Raw genomic sequence first — 20,787 nt, forward strand, 5'->3', positions numbered from 1 at the left:
CTGGTACAAAATCATTATAGGAAGGAACAGTGAAGATTTGCTACACCTCTGGCTGGCAAAACTATGACCCACACACTGAGAGACAACACAAAGAAGTCCTCACACAGAGGTACCCACCAACTCAAGACTGGGCCCAAGGCTATTTTCTAGCAGAACAAGAAGAAGGAAGAAATAGTCACCGGTTGTCACTAAACTCACTACAAAGGCCCCAGGGTGTCTCTGGGATGAGGATGTTCCTCACACTCCTACTTTAATGGGGCTCTTCACATCACTTTCCAGAACAGCTGTCTCAGAAGTGGGAATGGGACCTAGACACAGCCCCAGGTTAGAGGTCAATTCTACAATTCATTACAGTGAGATTGCAGCCTCCCCTCTCCCCAACCTGCCATACCACATCCAAGCTCAGGATCTTCATCAGGGAAAAGCATGACACTCTAAGAAGATTGCAATTCAAAGACAGCCTGGGCAGAAGAGCCCATGAGACTGCATGCATCTCAATAGAGGAAAGATGGGCACGGTGGCATATACCTGTTATCTAATAACTGAGAAGCATAAAATATGCAATTGCCGCTCAGGACATACCCAAAGAGGAGCAAGATCTTATGTTAAAAGTAACAGTAACAGCCAGGCACCAGTAGCTCATACCTGTAATCCTAGCTCCACAGGAGGCTGAGCTCTGAGGATTCAGGTTCAAAGCCAATCAGGGAAGGAAAGTCCGTGAGACTCTTATCTCCAATTCGCCACCAGAAAACTGGAAGTGGAATTGTGGGTCAAAGTGGTGGAGCTCTAGCCTTGAGCAAAAGAGCCCAAGAACAGCACCCAGGCCCTGAATTCAAGCCCCACAAATGGGAAAAAATTGAGGTGTGTGTTTTATTTATCTCTCCATTTTGCTAATGATTCTTTTTTATTGTACTTTACAAAAATATTGGCCTGAGGCAGATTGAAAATAAAAATAAAGTGAGTCTTTCCTTGCATGCTTAGAAAATAATTGCCAAAAACAACACATTAAATGAGATTGAGTATATTCTCATAAACATGGGAATGGCTATTCAAGCTCACATCTAACATGAAAATACACGGAGACACCATTCTAGCTGGGTGCTGGTGGCTCATGCCTATAATTCTAGCTGCTCAGGAGGCTGAGAACTGAGGATCCAGCCATTCAAGGAAGGAGTCTGTAAGACTCATATCCAATTAACCACCAAAAAACTCAGAAAGCAGGTCTGTGGCTAGAGTGTCATCCTTGGGTGATAAAGCCCAGGCCCTGAGTTCAAGCCCTACTACCATCTCTCTCTCTCTCTCTCTCTCTCTCTCTCTCACACACACACACACACACACACACACACACACACACACTCCAGTTTATCCCCCTGGCAAAGATCAAGAAGTCTGTGGATGGCATACTGCTTTGGCAAGGTTATAGGCAACACAGGTCGCACATAACACTGATGATGAGCACTTTGGCAAAATCGCTCCAAGTTATAAACACAAACCCATTTCTCGGAAGTCACTTGACAGACTCTCACAAGTACAACAGGACAGCCCAGCAAAGCTGTTCCCCTGCAGCCCTATTTGTAAAAAACAAAAAATCTGGAAAACTACCTCACATTCTGGTAGTCAGCAGGAACCATGCTAAGTGAATTCAATATAGTGAAGCAACCGCACATCCGGCATCAAAAAACAGAACGACTGTGGGGCACCAATGTCTTAGGCCTGGAACCCTGCCAAGCCAGGCAGGGAATCTCAGTTACAAAACAAAATAAATAAACAGAAGTGAAGCTGTGCGCTGGGCGCTGGTGGCTCACGCCTGTAATCCTAGCTACTCAGGAGGCTGAGATCTGAGGATCGCGGTTCAAAGCCAGCCCGGGCAGGAAAGACCATGAGACTCCTATCTCCAATAAACCACCAGAAAACCAGAAGTGGCACTGTAGCTCAAGTGGTAGAGCGCTCGCCTTGAGCTGAAGAGCTGAGGGACAGCGCCCAGGCCCAGAGTTCAAGCCCCACGACCGACAAAAAAAAAAAAAAAAGAAGTGAAGCTGTGGCTCAAGTAGTAGAGCACAGCTTGGGTGAGAAATCTCAGAGATAATGCCCAGGCGGCCCTGAGTTCAAGCCCCAGTACCGGCACAAAGATAAAATAAAAATAAAAAATAAAAAAACTGGAGTGAGGATGCTCTTTACACACTCACCATCAAGATACAAAAGGCAAGAGGCAGTTCAGGACAGATCTGTATATATCATATGTGCTATTTTTAAAAGCCAATGGGAAAAGATAAACACATTTGCTTGTATGAACATAAGAAACATCTAAATAGAAGCATAAGAAATTATAAATACTGATAAATGTCAAGGAAGGAACTCAATGGGACTTCTTTCAAACATATACCCTTTTGCAAATTTTGGAATTTGTGACCTGTGCCTCCCAATTACCTATTCAAAACTTTATTTAAAAACTTTTAAGACCTGAGCTATGGCTCAAGCAACAGCCTTGAATAAAAAAGTGAGAGTACAAGGCACTGAGTTCAAGTTCTAGTACCAGCATACACACCAAAAAAGTTACATCTGTTATCAGGATCTGATAGTGAAGTAAGGAGGTCAGATCTGGCCGGCCCCATATTGGCACATGGTGGATTGTACGGTCTGGCATTCTGTCTTCATGCTGGGGGAAGGAAATTACCCCCCTCCCCAGACTCCTAGGTGATGGGAATGGCCAGGTCCCTGGAGGCAGGGGCAGGCACTGTACTGACCCTATTAGGCCCAGACCAGCACAGGAATCATCACACTGTGACACATGTGTCTCTGTGGTCAAGTCCTGCATCCTGTCTCTTAGCTCATCTCTGATCATCATGGTGTCCCAATTCAATCCTCCATTGTAGCTGAAATGATTTGTTGGTATTGTTTTGTTCTTTCTTTCTCTCTAGCCTGTTTCCTAGCTCTGTTATATGTATTTGGGGGCTGTAACAACTAGCTGCCCACAGACTTCTAACTGTATAATAAAGACTCCAATATTCCATCTTCCAAGATGTGACTTCTGGGATAATTCACCTTACAACAGAGGCTGAGGAATCTGGTTCAAAAACAGCCAGGACAGGAAGACCCATAAGATTCTTCCCTACAATTAACCACCAAAAAGCCAAAAAAGGAACTGTGGCTCTGGAGGTAGAACGCTAGCCCTGAGCAAAAAAGCTCAGGGACAGCACCAGGCTCTGAGTTGAAGCCCAGGACTGGCACACATGCACGTGTGCACACGCGCACACACACACACACACACACACACACACGCACACACACACACACAAGCTACATCTCTTCATTCATTTATCAGTAATTATTTGTTTTATCTGTGACATATATGTTATTCCATGCTGACAGCTGGGAAAGCAGCAATAATCATAGTTCCCGTCACGAAGTTGTTATCACTCAAACACGGTAGTTTCTTGACACTGAATGCTCATCAGAGTCAACTGTGGCCCTTAACACACACACACACACACACACACACACACACACACACACACATAAAATCCACTCGAGGCTATCTGCACCTACATATTTTCAAGAACTATGAGACTGAGGTCCTTGGTAAGCTGCAGATCAAATAGTCTCCCATTGATAAAAACCACTGCATAGAGAATTTTAAAAATACATAGTCTATCAATCTATTTCTATTACTATAAAATACCCAAATCTGAGTAACTTATACAGACAAGAGGTATAGTTAGCTTACAGGCTTAGAGCCTGAAACTACAAACAGTATGGTGCAGATCCTGGTGAAGACCTTGTGTGGGAAGGCATCTCAATGGCAGGAGCACTTGTGAGAAGGTAAGACCCTGTTGTCAGGTGGGAAGAAAGAGCAGGGGCTCTGCTCTATTCTTACAACTCTTTGATAAGCACTAGCTTGTCGGGATCCTGTGAAAACCACATCAGTTCCTTTGGAGAGCATTCCCCCAAATGATCTAACAACCTCTTAGCAGACTCAAAGGCCTCACCATTTGTAAGTTGGGGGCCCAAGCCTCAATACACAGCCTCTTGCAGAGTATAGAATGGCGGATCTTAGATCTACATTCTAGACTAATGAAGGCACATGGGCAAACGCAGGACCAAGAGCATTCACCACTGCCCTCTTTTCAGATATAGTATTTTGGAAACCATTGATTGTCTCTAAATATGAGAATGAGTAAGGAAGCCGTGGCTAAGTCCAAGAATACAGCCATAGAGCAATCAGAAAGAATAACCTAGATTGCTGTGCCAGCACAATCCCAAAGAAATATAGTTGTAAAAAGCCACATTTTTATCCACACACTGTCATATCACTTACAGAATCATAAATAAAGACATGTACTGATGACACTCTATCAACTCTATGAAGATGGTTTCTTTAGATGGGAGAGGTAAGCAGGGACAGGGTACTGAGTAGTGTTTTTAAAGTTATTATGTCTGAAAAAGTATTTTTAAAAATTAACCCAAATATGACTAAATTTTAATATCCATTAAGTCTGAAAGGTAGTTACTTACACATATAACATACTACATTCTTTTATTTTTCTATACTCTGTGGGGTGTTGAGGTTTGGTGATTTTTTTTTTCTTTTTTGTCAGTCCTTGGGCTTGAACTCAGAGCCTGGACACTGTCCCTGAACTTCTTTTGTTCAAGGCTAGCACTCTACCACTTGGGCCACAACACCACTTCTAGCTTTTTCTGTTTATGTGGTAGTGAGGAATTGAACCCAGGGCTTCAAGCATGCTAGGCAAGCACTCTACCACTAAGCCACATTCCCAACCCTTAAGTTGTTTGTTTGTTTAAGATTTCACCAGTGTTGTGATAAATAACCAGAGCTTAGAATTTCTATTCCAAAAGCAAAAAATAGTCAAAATCTAGCTACTTTAATATCAAGAAATACATCTATAGAAAGGCAGCAATCCATAGCTCTAGCTCTTGACGTTAAATCATTACCCTAAATAACTTTACATTGATTTCAAAACTTCCACAAGGCAGCTAATTTCTATAAGCAATATTTTTTAAGAGGCCAAGGCTATTACCTGAGAAAAATCAGTATTTCTCAAAGATGCTCCTCGAGTCTTCTAGGATACAGTGTAGAAGAAATGGGGAGAAGGAAGGACTACTTATTAAAAATGTATATTCCAGGGCCCCACCATAGACCTACTTAATCAAAATCTCTAAGGATAGAATTTTAGAGTCTATTTTCATTGTTGTTATTGTTTGTTGTTTTGTGTGTGTGTGCCAATCCTGGAGAAAGAACTCAGGACCTGAATGCTGTCCCTCAGCATTTTTTGCTCAAAGCTACCACTTGAGCCACAGTTCCACTTCTAGCTTTTTTTGAGTAATTAATTGGAGATAAGTGTCTCACAGATTTTCCTGCCCATGCTGGATTCGAACTAAGATCCTTCAGATCTCAATCTCCTATGTAGCACCCAACTCAGAGGCTGAATTTTAATGAGATAATATATATGTGGGCATCATTCTTTGGTACACTAAAGAACCACTGAATGAGTATACTGGGGCTTAAACTCAGGGCCTGGCCTGGATGTGAATCACGATCCTCCAGATCTCAGCCTCCTGAACAGCTAGAATTACAAGTCTGAGCCACCTACCAGCTCCTGACAGGAGATGGTCATCTTGTCTTCATTCCTTAAATTTATTACTTTCTACCTTCTCTGCTTTGTTTAGTCTCCCTGACATTCTTTTTTTTTCCCCGGTTGTGGGGCTTGAACGAGCTCTTCAGCTCAAGGCTAGCACTCTACCACTTGAGTCACAGCCCCACTTCCAATTTTCTAGTGGTATATTGGATATAAGAGTCTCACGGACTTTCCTGCCCAGGCTGGCTTTGAACAGTGATCCTCAGATCTCAGCTTCCTGAGTAGCTAGGATTACAGACATAAGCCACCAGTGCCCAGCTACCTGACATTCTTATTCATTGTTCCTATCCCTATTTTCAGACAAAACCAGCTGACTCCCAAACCCTAGAAAACTGCTGCCCAGCCTCAGAGGTCAAAACAATCCAACACCAACCATGGAGCTTCACTAGTAAACAGGAAAGGGCAAATTTAAACCACAATGGGCTGGGAGAGCTGGAGATGTACATCACTGATAGAGTAGTTGCTGAGCATACACAAGGATCCAGGGCTCAATTCACTAGCACTACCAAAAACAGAAAATTTAATGAATGAATAAACTACAAAGATGCAATTTCACACCCATCAGATTGGCAAAATGCCATGTCTAACAATATCAAGTGTCTGTAAGCATGTGGAACAACTGGATTCCTCCCCCACCCAGTGCTGCTGGCTAGATGACAAATTGGTACAGCTGCTTTGGAGAGCATCTGGAAACATATGAAGGTAGAAGATGCCCATTTCCTTTGACCTAGAATCTCTCTTCCAGATGTATGCCATCGAGAAATTGTAGACATTTACACAGGAAGGCAAGTTCACAAGTGTTCGTAGTACTAAAACATTAAAACAGCACAGATGGGAAAACAGTATGCCTAAGGGATCATCAACAATAAAATGCTGTACATTGTCGCACGTGCATTTGAAGGAATATTACATAGTAGTTAAAATTAACTAGAATTATGTCTATCTTAATGGATAATTCTCCAAATCATAACTTAAGCAATATTAGCAAGCTGAGAGGATCAGTGTGGTATTACACAGCATGTTTAAAACACAAAGAGATAATATTTTATGGAGTTTATGAATGAACACACATATGATAACCATATAAAAACGTGATAAAATACCAAATTCAAACTAGTAGCCATTCTGTCTGGGAAAGAGGGTGCTGAGATACAGAAGGATTCCCAAGAGGTTTAAGTATGTTTGTAATGTTTTGTTTCTTCACTGGGTGGAGATATTGAGTGTTCATTCTGCTACTATACCTACTTTTCTTTTCTTTTTTCTTTTTTTTGCCTGTCCTGGGGCTTGAACTCAGGGCCGGAGCACTGATCCTGAGCTTGTTTTTGCTCAAGGCTAGCACTCTACCACTTGAGCCACAGCACCATTTCCAGCTTTTTCTGTGTATGTGGTACTAAGAAATGGAACCCAGGGCTTCATGCATGCTAAGCAAGCACTCTACCACTAAGCCACATTCCCAGCCTTATACCTACTTTTCTAGATGCCTAAAATTCATTCCCACCCAGCAAAAGAATCCCACATCTGAGATACTTTAACCCATTTGTGGTTCTCAAAGTGGCCTCAAGACTCCTGATCAGCAAAGTCTTGGGAACAAATAGCCCTCCCCACGCCATCCCCCACTCCACCCCACTCCCCCACCCATCTCATCTCATCCTTAGATCTTAAACCAACCCATCACAAATAATGATGCTTAGAACTGTGATAAAATTCCATATTGGAATTTACAGTGGTTCCCAAGCTCTAGCTCATAATCTCAGGACAGAAAGAGTCCCCAAGCCCTTTGTGCCAGTGTTAGACAGATACAGAGTTTGTCTAAAGGAAGGTTTTGCTTGATTACTTCTGAGTGGCCTTTTCTCTCAAAAGACCAAATCTTAGACTAGCATTTGGCTTCACCAAAATGGAAGATTCACTAAAACTAGATGTATTAAAATATTCAGACTAGAAAAGCTAATTAGATTAAAAGACATCTTACAATTCTATTCTTTTTTTTCTTTTTTTTTTTTCTTGTTTGTCAGTAATGGGGCTTGAACCCAGGGCCTGGGCACTGTCCCTCAGCTCTTCAGCTCAAGTCTAGTGCTCTACCACTTGAGCCACAGCACCATTTCTGGGTTTCTGGTGGTTTATTGGAGATAAGAGACCCATTGCAACAATGATACCCACTAGACACTATAGTGGAAATGAACTTTGCGACTTCAGGGCAGGGAAGGGGGGCAGGAAGGAGTGGGGGGGGGAGGGATAGTGGGAGCACAACAAAGGAGGGGTAACAATGCTTGACAAGAAATGTATGAATTACCTTACTCACGTAACTATAACCCCTCTGTACAGCATCTTTACAATAAATTTAGATTCAAAAAAAAAAGTCTTGGGTCTGGGAAGGTGGCTCAGTGGTAGAGCGCTTGCCTTGCATGCCTGAGGCCCTGGGTTCGATTCCTCAGCACCACATAAGCAAAAAGAAAAAAAGCCAGAAGTAGCACTGTGGCTCAAGTGGTAGAGCACTAGCCTTGAGCTGAAGAGCTGAGGGACAGCGCCCAGGTCCAGAGTACAGGCCCCACGACCGGACCCAAAAAAAAAAAAAAAGCAACAGACTTTTCTGCCCAGGCTGGCTTTGAACTGCAATCCTCAGATCTCAGCCTCCTGAGTAGCTAGGATTACAGGTGTAGTCACTGGCACCCAGCTACAACTCTATTCTTACAACTCTAAGTTGCTTTGAGCTGGCTTTATGTGGAGACTAGAGGTCAAATCACCAAAAGATACCTTTTTGATATTTCTGAGTTTAATACATCATAAAACCTCAATTACTGACAACTGCTAGAAAGACTAGGTGAGCCAGGAGAAGGAAAGGTTGGGAGGAGGGCAAGGGGACACAGGAAATCAGAGCTAGAAAAAACACTCTTAATTGTGAAGATAATCAAATTCCAAGTTTGCTATCAATTACAACTTAAACATACAAAATTCTCTACTAGTGAAAAAAGTATATAGGTTTGTTATATGGGTGAACTGGACTACAAAATTGATATCCATAAAGGTATCATGATCTTTCACACTAGCTAAATATTGGCATTCAACTTTGTCTTCCCTTAGGATTCCAAGAAAAACACAGAAAAATCTGCAGACTTAATTGTCAGGTCTTGACCTAACATAAACTCCAGAATATTAGAACTGTGGAGCCAGAACAGAATTTTTCCCCCTTTTAAACATTAATCTATCTCATTCAAGCTGCATTTTTTAAAACTCAACCACTATCAGAGTAAATCCTCTCACATAATTGTAACCATTCTTAGCTGAAAGACTAAACTTCCAGTTATGTTATCTTTTAAGAATGACAGAAAGTATAAAACAAAAGGCAAGCTTTCTCTTCACATCATGAAATGGACTTTTTTTCTTAATTAAAAATAACTCCAGGGGGTGGGAAGGTGGCTCAGTGGTAGAGCGCTTGCCTTGCATGCCTGAGGCCCTGGGTTTGATTCCTTAGCACCACATAAGCAAAAAGAAAAAAACCGGAAGTGGTGCTGTGGCTCAAGTAGTAGAGCGCTAGCCCTGAACTGAAGAGCTGAGGGACAGTGCCCAGGCCCAGAGTTCAGGCCCCATGACCGGACCCCCCCCCCCCCAAAAAAAAAAAATTCCAGCCAGGTTCTGGTGGCTCACATCTATAATTCTAGCTATTCAGGAGATTAAGATCAGAGGATGGCTATTTGAAGCCTGCCCAGGCAGGAAAGTCCATGAGACTCTAATCAAAAAGCCAGAAGTGGCACTGTGGCTCAAATAGTAGAGCACCAGCCTTGAGCAAAAAAGCAAACAGACAGTGCATAGGCTCTAAATCCAAACCCAAGTACCAGCACATACAAAAAATAATCCCAATCATTCTCAAAGTACCAAATTACCTGCCCTGAGTAAACAGTTGATTCACTAAGATAAAACTATGTTTATACTTAAAAAAAAAAAATCTTCCCTTTTGTTGCCAAATTTTACTCTCCCCTCTATTTCAATATAACTTCATTTCTTGAAGAGAATTCCAACCCAGCAGTTAAGCTGGAATATTATCCTGGAATTGTTTCATGATACTAAAATGCTAACATGTGATGAATTCTACACTGCTTTAAACAAGGTAGTTAGGGAGTTAGGAGGTTTCTAACCAATTAAGAGATGTAGTATTTTATAAAGACTTTGTGTGGGGTAGGGGAGGGGGGTTTCAGTACTGGAGCTTGAACACAAGGCCTCACATTCTTGCTTGTGTTTTTCCATCCAAGGCCACACTCTACCACTTAAGCTCCACCTCCACTTCTGACTTTTTGATGGTTTATTGGAGATAAGAGTCTTATAGATTTGTCTGCCTGGACTAGCTTTGAACTATGATCCTCAGATCTCAGCTTCCTGAGAAACTACAGGTATGAGACATTATAAAGACTTTATCTCAGATATACTAGTCATTAACACATAACTCCCTATCTCAGCCTCTCAAGTAGCTAGTATTACAAAAACACAGGGCTGGGAAGGTGGCTCAGAGGTAGAGAGCTTGTCTTCCATGCTTGAGGCCCTGGGTTCGATTCCTCTGCACCACATAAGCAGAAGAAAAAAAAGCCGGAAGTGGCGCTGTCGCACAAGTGGTAGAGCGGTAGCCTTGAGCTGAAGAGCTGAGGGACAGTGCCCAGGCAAGAGTTCAGGCCCCATGACTGGACCCAAAAAAAAAAAAGCAACATGTCTATGGGGCTGGGAAGGTGGCTCAGTGGTAGAGCGCTTGCCTTGCATGTCCGAGGCCCTGGGTTCGATTCCTCAGCACCATGTAAGCAAAAAGAAAAAAGCCGGAAGTGGTGCTGTGGCTCAAGTGGTATAGCGCTAGTCTTGAGCTGAAGAGCTGAGGGACAGCGCCCAGGCCCAGAGTTCAGGCCCCACGACTGGACCAAAAAAAGAGTAAAACACATACACACACACACACACCTTACAAGATGAGAAAAACTCAAATCCCCAGGAATATAACTTTCCCAAAGCCACCACGAGATTCATGTTTAACTAAAAAGAATCCCAGTGGTACAGATTCCAATTCTAACTCACATGAACTATCATCTGGTCCTCATCTGAAATAAAAGGCACAAATAGAAAGTGTCTGAATATGAAAGAAAGCCCTGTTGCACTCCTGAATCTCCCCCCAGCGCTGCAACTGAGACTTGCTTCACCTGAATCAGTATTGAAATGGCTTCATCTTTACAATTTGTGTCTACAAGATGAGGACTGGCTGAGCAGGGAGTGCCCTCATTCATATGAAGCCCTTGTGTGCAGTATGTACCTACATTATGCCTAGCATCACCTCAACAGACAGCTATTTATATGTGTAAAGCTTGCCATTGGGTTTTATTGTTGTTGTTGTTGTTGTTGCTCTTGTTTTTTGTAGTGCTAAGTATTAAGTCCCAGGCCTCACGGAAGATAGGCAAGCACTACCATTAAGCTCCCCAGCCACCAAAACTTGTAACTTGTCATGTCTTTGATACATAGCATTTCCTCCAGGATATATCTTTTCCTTCTTTTGGCAGTAGTGACAGTGGAACTAGAGCCTCATATTTGCTAGGCAGGCAGGCATTCTGCTGAACCATCCCAAAGGATCTTGCTTTTGGACCAGGCGTGGACCTCGATCCACCTATATTAGGCTTCTAGTCATACCTGGGATGACATGAGATCAAGTCTTACAGACTTCTCTGCCTGGGCTAGCTAGGAACCTTTTTTTATTTTTTGGCAGTCTTAGGGCTTGAACTCAGGGCCTGGGCACTGTCCCTGAGCTTTTTTGCTCAAGGTTAGCATTCTACCACTTTGAGCCACAGCACCACTTCTAGTTTTCTAGTAGTTAATTGGAGATCACAGTTTTATGCCCAGGCTGGCTTTGAACTTCTATCCTCAGATTGCAGCCTCCTGAGTAGCTAGTTAAGGCATGAGCCACCAGTATCCAGCTAGCCTAGAACCTTTAGCCTCCCAAGTAGTTGGTATTACAAGAGTAAAACCACTGGCACCCAGCTCAAAATATATCTTATAGCTCTATTAATGAATGAAATGAACATAAAATGATTTTGTTTGCTTTGGGAACAAATCACATTTGGTATCTCTTAAACGCTTCCAAGCTTCCTGTTTAGAAAAGAAGTCCTCAATCCAAAGCAGAAAGTTATAAAACAAACAGACCAAAAAATACCTTTTTTGTCTGTGCCTTAATAATTCACACATTGGACATTAAATCCATTGGTCTGGACACAAATCAGAGGATTATCAACAGGGGACATTCCCTCATGCTTGGTAGCAGCTAGAGCATTTTCAAAATTACAACACACCAGCCAAACAAGCTTTACTATCTTTGAACCGTCCAGACATTGCCATGTGGCCAAGCTCACTTGCCCTAAGCAAGTTAATCAAGAATTACTACAGCAAAGAACTCACCCAGTACAAGTAAATGAGAGCCAGCATTAAACTTCCAAAGGACAATAAAACTTCAGTGGTGTGAGAGGCAAGATGAGGGATGAAAACATGTTCCATGTCCCCTATAGCTAAAAATGGCATAAGAAATAAGGAGAAGAGACATGGTATTTAGCCGTCAATCACAGGAAGGATTTGCTACAAGTTTTATTCTGCTTTGCTGGAGGAGAGACTGCTTTTCAGTGCTGGGTCTGTGGTAGGTACAGCAGGACAGTATCTTTCAAGACCCTGAGTTCCATCCTCAACATCATCCCAAGACAAAACAATCCCCACTTGACTTGTTTTCATTACACCTATTCAAACCAGCAAGGAGCAAACAGAATTGGCAAAAGTCAAGAACCCTGGAGAAAAGCCCAGCGCCCTCCCCTGCAAAAAAAAAAAAAGACATACCTGGAAACAATTCATGATCCAATGAAGACTCTAACAGAGAGATGCAGGGAACATGTATATCTGCCTAGGTGAATTCTGTAGGCTCCTCATCACCAGCCTTCTCCTCTGGGAAATGAGTCTGGGAGAGGCAGAGGTGACCTGCACAGCCTTTTATAAGGGGCGGGGTTCAGGATTCCCATCCCAGTCATTGTATACTGCCACGCAGCCTGGTTTGCCTAAGTCAAACATGTGGGTTGTTTATCTGTCAGGTTGGAGAAGGCATCAACTCCATCTTCCTTTAAAAACTAGAAGGTGGTATCATTTGAAGAGAAGATACTGACAAAAATGGTCAGCAGTTGCTGTGCATTTTCTGTGTTGCACTAAGCCTCGAACCCCATGAAGTCACTTAATACAACTGTCTGGCAAGATAGCAAACGTTATCATCCCCTTTTTATAAATAAAGAAAGCAAGACAGACAGCAGCTTTTTCAAGGATACAAGGCTAATACATTTAAGAAGCAGGACCTGAAAAAAGCTGGTCATGGTGGTATACACTTACAATCCAGGGCAGGCTGAGACAGAAAGATGTCCAATTCTAGGCCAGCCTAAACCTGACTGAGAGATCTTGAGAACAAACCAACAAAAAGAAGCAGGACTTAAATGTAGAGTCTGGCTTTCAAGTAGTTGCTCAAGCCACTGTGTCCAAATAGGGAAATAAAACTATACTTAAGAATTATGAACCCCACTTTACAGGGGTGACCATCTTTAACTCATTCATACCTTTTGGGGTTGCCACAGGAAGCGGACACCATACGAGCCTGCTCCTCATGTCCACCCAACAGCTTGTCTCCCCTGGTGGACTTTTCTGAAAGTAGGTTTATGACATTCTTCCCAGGTATGCCAAGAAGTGCTAGCTGGACTGAGGGCAAGAGAGTCTAGGGCTATCTTCTTGGGACATGTTAGCTCTCAAGTGGCTAGCCTGGTTCAATAGGAAGAGATGTCACCACACACACAGACAGAAACACCAGCAGCAGCAGGGGCACAGCCTCAGGACCCTGTAGGCCTGAGACCACCCTAGGAAGCATGAAGCTAGCATTCCCAGCACCCCTTGGGAGCTGGTGGCAGCAGATAGACGGAAGGAAAGCATGGCCTTCTCACTGTGCCAGACATTAATGCCACTTGACAAGAAGCAGCAGAAAACCTTTCTCCAGGAGAACGGAGAAGGGGGAAAAGGAGGAAATGGAGAGGTTCCAGGAGATGCCAATTTTAACCACAAATGCTGAGCAGTTTTCACTCTGAGAAGCCTCAAACGATCACTCTGCTGGCCATGGCCTTGCCCAACTGTGTTCACCCAGCAACCTCTAGGTCCCCTCGCACCCCAGAGGTAACACATGGCTCCTTAGCCATGTGTTGATCTTGCCAGAGAATGTGAGAGAGAAGACTGAAAAAGCTGTTTGGGGGAGAAGGGCAACAGGATCACCTTACCCCCAAGGCTTCTTCATTTCATTTCAGGGGTTTATCAGCTTTTGAGGGGTTTCCCCATACTAGCAAGGAAAGAGCATGCCTTCCACCTCAGCGAACACGAGGGTGTTCTGGAGCGTGGAGGCAAAGCCTCCATCCTCATGTCCTGGACAGGGCACCATGCCTGACCCCAAACTGAGCTCCTCAAGGCACTGACAAGAGAGGGTACCAACGGGGAACACCCTGGGGACCCAAAGGCGGGGGGGGGGGGGGGGGCGGCGCCTGTAGAAACTGGAAAGGAGCGGGAAGAAAGCAACGGGGGAGAGACCCGACTTAAAGTCACCACGGGGTCGCGGCCCAGTGATGTCCTGGCTGTGGCCCCCTCGGGTGCGCCCACAGCCAGCCTCCCGGGACCTGCGAAGGTGGCTACCACAGAGCCTCCTTTACAAGTGGGGAGGCTGAGGGGCGCAGCCCACACGCCGTGCGGTCCCCCCGCCGGGTGGAAGTTCACCCCTCCAGCCACACTTTTGCGCTTTTCTGTTTTCACAGCAGCTCTCTTACCTTTCACATTTCTCCAGATGCACTGATCACTATCGCCGAGTGAATGTTACATACAAATTCAAGCTGAACTCAGGACGAGGCCGGGGCAGTCAGCAGCCCAGCAAAGGTTTTTTGACTGGGCCCCCCCACCCCAACTGCTGGCTCGCCCCCGATCCTCCTCAGTCCCCCCCCCCCCCCAGCCCTGGGGACAGCCACACGCGAGGCCCCCCCTCCCTCCCTCCCACCTCCCCGCACACCCCCTCCAGCCGCTTCCACCGCAACCGGAGGGCGGGGGCAAGCCAGCGGCCCCTGGGATCCCGAGATCGACCGGCCGGCCGGGCTGGGGGGGGTCCCCCGCAGGGATCGGGGAAGGGGGGATCTCGGCCCTTCCCCCGACAGCCGGGAGGGGGGGGGGTTGCAACCAGCCTGGCTGGCCCGGGGAGGGCCGGGAACTTGTGGCCGTGCGCCCCCCTCCCCGCGTCCGTCCACCGCGTGGGGCGGGAGCGCGGCTCGGTTTCCCTTTCTTCGCCCAGCCGGCGGCGGGCGCGACCCCCGCGGCGGCGGCCACTCACCATATTACAGATGGAGGCGATGTTTCGGACAGTCATTAGTCTAAAGGTGGCAGCGATCCCGCACCGCCATCTTTACCAAGGGAAAAGAGGACTGGCCATGGTGGAGCGCCCGCGGCGGGGGAGGCCGGGCGGCGGCCGGCGGCCTGGGTCCGGGAGAGGAGGCCGGGCGGCGGCGGCGGCGGCGGCGGCGGCGGAGGCAGCGGCGGCGGGAGGCGGGGAAGGGGAGGGCGGGAGGCAGCACGGAGGGCGGGGAGTGGCGGAGCGAGGGAGCCTGGGCCGCGGCCACGGGCGTCGGGAGGAGGAGGAGGAGGAGGACGAGCAGGAGGAGGAGGAGGGGCGGCCGGGTCCCGCGGGAGTCCGCCGGCCGCCGGAGCGCTCGCCTACCCCTGCCCGGTGACCGGGGCGCCTCGCCCCGGCCGCCTTTGCCTCCCGACGTCCGGCCGGCGGGATCGCGGGGCCGGGCCGTCCGCAACGCAGCAGCCGCAGCCTCCTCCCACCCCCGGCCGAACCCCGGAACCGCGCCGGACACCCGCTCTCCAGCCTGCCTTCTCCCGTGCGCCGGGGAAGCCCGGGATGCCCGGGGCGGCCGATCGCCCCTGCCGGCGGAGCCGGGAGCCCAGTGCTGGCCCCCTCGGCTTTGCCTCCTCGAATGGATGTCCCCGCCCTGTCCCCCGCAGCCCCCCGGGGGTTCGTTCTTTCTTCCTTTTCCTTTCTCTTTTTTTTTTCTTGTGGAGGACCTTAGGGGCAGAGGTGACGAAGGCCAACTTGTAGTTTCTCCCCAGGGCTCATGCCAGTTGGCACCCACGGGAAGCTGAGAAGTAGAAGTAAAATGGGGTCAGGACGTGGGAGTGGAGAGAGCCCTCGCCAGCAGCCGGCCGGCTGCCCGGTACAGGATAGGATTCCGGGTCTGGGTGGAGGCCCGTTGCGGGGGCACTCAGGCGGTCTGTGGCATTAGCAGGTACAGAGGAAAAGTTCAGGTTCTGGGCAGCACTAGGCATTGTGCACCGAGTGGAAAGAACAAAACTTTTCCGCATGCTCGAGGGAGACGTGTCCCCTTCCCTGGGACTAACCTTGCTTTGGGATGGGTGCTGCTTGGGCACAGAGCCAAATCCAGGACCTCGCTTAGACAAGTTCCACTTCCGCATGCAAGGCTACAATTCAGTGCTTTCAACCGAAGAGCCGAACGAGAGGGACGTGATAAATTCTAAACCAATCCACCTAATGACAGAAGGATGTCGAAGACGCAGTGATATCATTGAAGACAGCTACTGCAATCTAACCCAGGCAAACGGACTACAGGGAAAATAGTGTTAATACCCGTTAAGATTTCAGAGCCATTGATTGCTGATTCTCCTAAGACCTTGAATGGAAACAGAAGACCAACACTGCTACCTGAAGGCTTTGGGGTTTATATCTGCACTACATTTTTCAATAGATACAAGGACTAATATTCCCAACGATGTTAAATCATCCTACTTAAATTCTATTTCCAAATAGATCTCGTACCTTCCAGTGTTCCGGTGTTCTAGATCTGGGCCCTTCCAGCAAGATGGAGAGGCTGTGGAGAGGCCTTGGCCAGCCACTCCAACAATAGCTAACTTTGATAACAATATGCGCTTTGATTTCTTACGATTAGTCATGACATTCTTTACATTCAAAATCTTCTACCACGACTCTTGTAGGTGGTAGACTCTGACCTCCTTTTGCAGATCCGTAGCATAAGGCTTGGCGATCATGCATCCCACTAGTTTACTAACCAGCACCATTGGGGAAGGAAGAGAAGACAGCCAAACCCTATGACAAATCAGACATGCCCACAGAAGTTTAAAGATTTGAGGGTTGTCACCTAAGTGCAGGAGCAATTTAAAGGTTACAACTTGGACTTTTCCTAGGGATAGGATGGGGGAGAATGATGGATGGGATGACCCTGAAGATGCATTGTACTAAAATAACCTGACTTCTGGAATTGAACCATTTTATACAACCACTTAATAAAAATAAAACTTTAAAAAAACACCTCAGGCCTCTGAACTCAGTTTCACAGAAGATCTACTAGAAAGGCATTGGTTCAAAGCTTTAAATGTTATGACCGTTTTATACCATGATAAAGTTCACTATTTTTCCCAACATGGCCACATGAATTGCAAAGCCTACAGAATGGAAAAATGCCCTCTGACACAATGAAAACTAAACTGTCTCTGCTTCCAAGTAGTCTCTTCACATCAGCAAGAGAATAGGATCTTTTCATGCCTTCTAACAGCCTAAAGTGTTCAATGCAGACAACCAGACTGAAACTCAGGCAGTCAGTCAGTTCCATACACAACAAATCAATTGAACAGAGCAGAGTTTGTCAGCTTCATGAATGATTAAATACATTTTACACTTCCACTCCATTGGTATTCACAAGTCTAAAGCGGAGAAAGCTTGGGTTGAAGAATTATAATGTTACCTTTAGTCAGTGAGGAAGCATTATTCTGGGAGTGATAAGAGGTAAAATTTTGAAAATGATACTAGCTGATAAGAGAATTTTGAGTAAAAGTGTCCCATGTATTCAGATCAGCTGGTACAAAGGCGTAAGGAGCTAGGATGGAAAACACAGGGGCAAATGGAAGAATGGACACTGCATAGCCTTTATGAATTTGAAGGAGGCAGTCACTACAGTGCTGTGCCCTTACTACCCAGGGTGGTCTCTGGCATCAGCTGAGAGGTAAGCTCTACCCATCTGAGAATAAGCTAGACTCTACCCAAAGGTAGGACCAACAGCTTGGTAGTCACCTAGCTAGCTATCATTCTCCTTCCCTTGTCTACTCTGGAGAACTTCCTCGCTCTGGCTTTCAGACCCTGGGGCTCTCTCTAAGTTCAGGAGCAGTTAGAGGTTACCAACTCCAGGCTCCAAAGGAAGGGCCAGGATCCAGGCCTGCCCAATGAGAGCACATCATGACCTAGACATGGGGGTTGGCCTCAACAAAGAGGAAGTAATACAAACTGAGCCAATAAGAGTCAACCCTGTGGGGGTGGGAAGGTGGCTCAGTGGTAGAGTACTAGCCTTACATGCGTGAGGCCCTAGGTTCGATTCCTCAACACCACCTAAGCAGAAAAAGCCAGAAGTGGCACTGTGGCTCAATGGGTAGAGCGCTGGCCTTAAGCTGAAGAGCTGAAGGACAGCACCCAGGCCCAGAGTTCAGGCCCATGACCAACAAAAAAAAAAGAGTCAACCCTGGGACTTCGGGGGAGAGAAATGCCCTCTTTCCTGAATTTACTGAGTGACTATGATGCCGATGTAGAGCTTTCATCTTTCCACTGATTGAGGATGCAGGCAACACAGTGAGAAGGAGCTGAGAATGATCCTAACATCATTTATCCAGTTGTGGCCCAATCTAAATCCTGCACTTTTCAGTAACTCAAACAAGTAATTTTTATTTTCCTTGGCTCCTGCAAATTGGGTGTCAGCTACTCACCACTGAAAGAATTTGAATTCACCAGTGTCTCCCTCTCCCTGAACTTCATTAGGCCCACTCTGTTTCCTCTCTCCTCTGCCTGGAAACACATCTTTCAAGGTCTGCCTCCTCCAAAAGGCCTTCCTAGACTGTTCCTTCCAAACATCCTGCCTTATTCACCCCACCAATGAACATCTGCATTCAGGTGGCCACTAGTTTTATACCTTGCTAGTTTCCTGTCTGCTCCTCCACTTTAGTGAACATCTACTCACCCTTGCAGAGCCCCAGACAGGAGAGAGATGCCTTTGTTATATTGTTAGTGCTATAGCACTAGTATTCATAAATACATTCACCTTATGTAACTCAGCATGGAGGCCGTGGGTGGTTCAGCAGTAGACGAGAGTTAGGCTGCCATGACTCTGTCTGACCATGGGCAAGTTTCTCAACCTCTTCATGCCTCAACTTCTTTGTTTATAAAATGAATACTCAGGAGGCTAAGATCTGTAGATCCTGGTTCAAAGCCAGCCAGGGCAGGAAAAATCCATGAAACTCTTATCTCCACCAGAAAACTGGAAGTGAAGCTGTGGCTCAAAGTGGTAGATCACTAGCCTTGAGAAAAAGAGCTCAGGGACAGCACCCAGGCCCTGAGTTCAAGCCCAACGATTGACAAAACAAGTAAATAAAATGAAGACAATACAGAAACCTTCAGAGTACAAGTTGTTATGTCCTGCGAAATAAGCAAAGCATCACTTTTGGAACAAGGTTTAAGAAACAATTAATCTTTTTGACTTTGGGCAAATTTCTCAACCTCTTTACTTCTTTATTTATAAAATGAGTACTGAGGAGGCTGAGATTTGAGTATTGCAGTTCAAAGCAGCCAGAGCAGGAAAGTCCTATTGTATAGTCCTGTGGAAGAAGTAGTATTGAATCCCTCATATTAGAGGAGAGAAATCTGAGGCTCAGAGAGTGGTATAAGCATTATCTCTAGTGGGGCCTTTGAATTCTATTAAGGGCAGTGAATTGGGTGAATAGGTTAAGATAGACTCCATATGGGAATAGTTCATAAATTAAAAGGAGATGAGGGGACAGGCTTTAAAGATTCTGGCTCTGAAGGGAAGGAAGAACAGGCAGCAGACAACTGAAGATCTCAAAAGTACACCCAGTAGGGGTGAAGTGTGGCTGGGGAGGTGGGAGGGGGATTTCTCCCTGGTCTACTTGGTCTGGCTCTGCCTATTTCTTCCAGCTTTGACGTCAAACACATTTAACCAGACTCACAACTCATCCCCACCATTTCTGTTCTAAGTCCACTGATCCCTCACAGTTCACTACCATAGAAGTCTGCTTTGTCTCATGTTCCCTAGGAAGTTCTAATCAAGGATCACTTTTGTTGTTGTTGTTCCTGGGGCTTGAACTCAGGACCTGGACACTATCACTACTATTTTCAACGCTAGTGCTCTACCACTGGAGCCACAGCTCCACTTCTGGCTTTTGATAGTTGATTTGGAGAAAGAGTCTCACAGATTTTGCCTGGGCTGCCTGAACTCAATCCTCAGATTCCAACCTCCTGAATAGGTAGGATTACTGATATGAGCCGTTGGCACCTGGCCAAAGACCACTTTTTTGAGATCTCTTTAGAGATCTAGCATTATGTCTGGCACAGTGTTGTGTCTGGCACCTACACAGAAGGTTCTCAGATACATAGTAGGTCCTTATTCATCTGGAACTCTTGGTTTACAATATCAGAACCATTTTATTCACCATCTTGCTTCCTTAATAGTTTTCTCTCTGCTCTGAGTTCTGGTCTGAACTATATAGAACTGGCCATCCTAGCGGATGCAGGAGGGGAGGGGCTTAGGGAAATCATGTGAGGAAATTGAAGCAACAGGGCTTCCCTAGAAATAAGACTCCCTAGAAAGAACAGGATTTAAGGGGAGATCTCTGACAGAAGCTTGAAGGAAGTGAAGAGATCAGTGAGTTTGTCCAATGATTTGTTCCTTTCATCAAGATTATTAATGTGATGTTTGTCATCAAAACGTGTAAGGTGGTCTGGGGGTCCTGGTCTAGCAAACAAAAGCAAGGCCTTAAGACCAAGTGTTCTCGGACATTCCTGTAATCACAGCTAAGTGGAGGCCTTAAGTAGGAGGATCAAAGTCCAGGCTGGTCTCAGCAAAAAAAAAAAAAGCAAAATCCTACCTGAAAAGTAACTGAAGCTAAAAGGGCTGAAGGAAAAGCTCAAACAACAGAGCACCTACTTAGCAAGTAAGTTCAAGATCTACGTTCAAGCCCTAGTAAAAACAAACAAACAAAC

At 45.8% G+C, this 20,787-nt stretch overlaps 1 protein-coding gene across 3 annotated transcripts in view; it reads right to left on the bottom strand.

Moving 5' to 3' along the window:
• Usp46 (ubiquitin specific peptidase 46) overlaps positions 1-15,192 on the bottom strand; it is a 69,387-nt gene extending 54,195 nt beyond the window's left edge. The window contains exons 1-3 of one of the 3 annotated variants that reach the window (XM_042678203.1): positions 15,043-15,192; positions 12,492-12,609; positions 12,066-12,172 (exon numbers count right to left, since the gene is read on the bottom strand). In XM_042678203.1, the coding sequence (XP_042534137.1) occupies positions 12,066-12,161 (96 nt within the window). In that variant the 5' untranslated portion in view covers positions 12,162-12,172; positions 12,492-12,609; positions 15,043-15,192. The remainder of the gene's footprint in view (positions 1-12,065; positions 12,173-12,491; positions 12,610-15,042) is intronic. The other 2 variants (XM_042678205.1, XM_042678204.1) reach the window with 2 other exon arrangements.
• Between the last annotated feature and the right edge of the window lie 5,595 nt (positions 15,193-20,787).

This window comes from Dipodomys spectabilis, unplaced genomic scaffold, assembly GCF_019054845.1.
Source record: "Dipodomys spectabilis isolate Male_0828 unplaced genomic scaffold, ASM1905484v1 ptg000043l, whole genome shotgun sequence".
Classification (NCBI taxonomy): Eukaryota; Metazoa; Chordata; class Mammalia; order Rodentia; family Heteromyidae; genus Dipodomys; species Dipodomys spectabilis.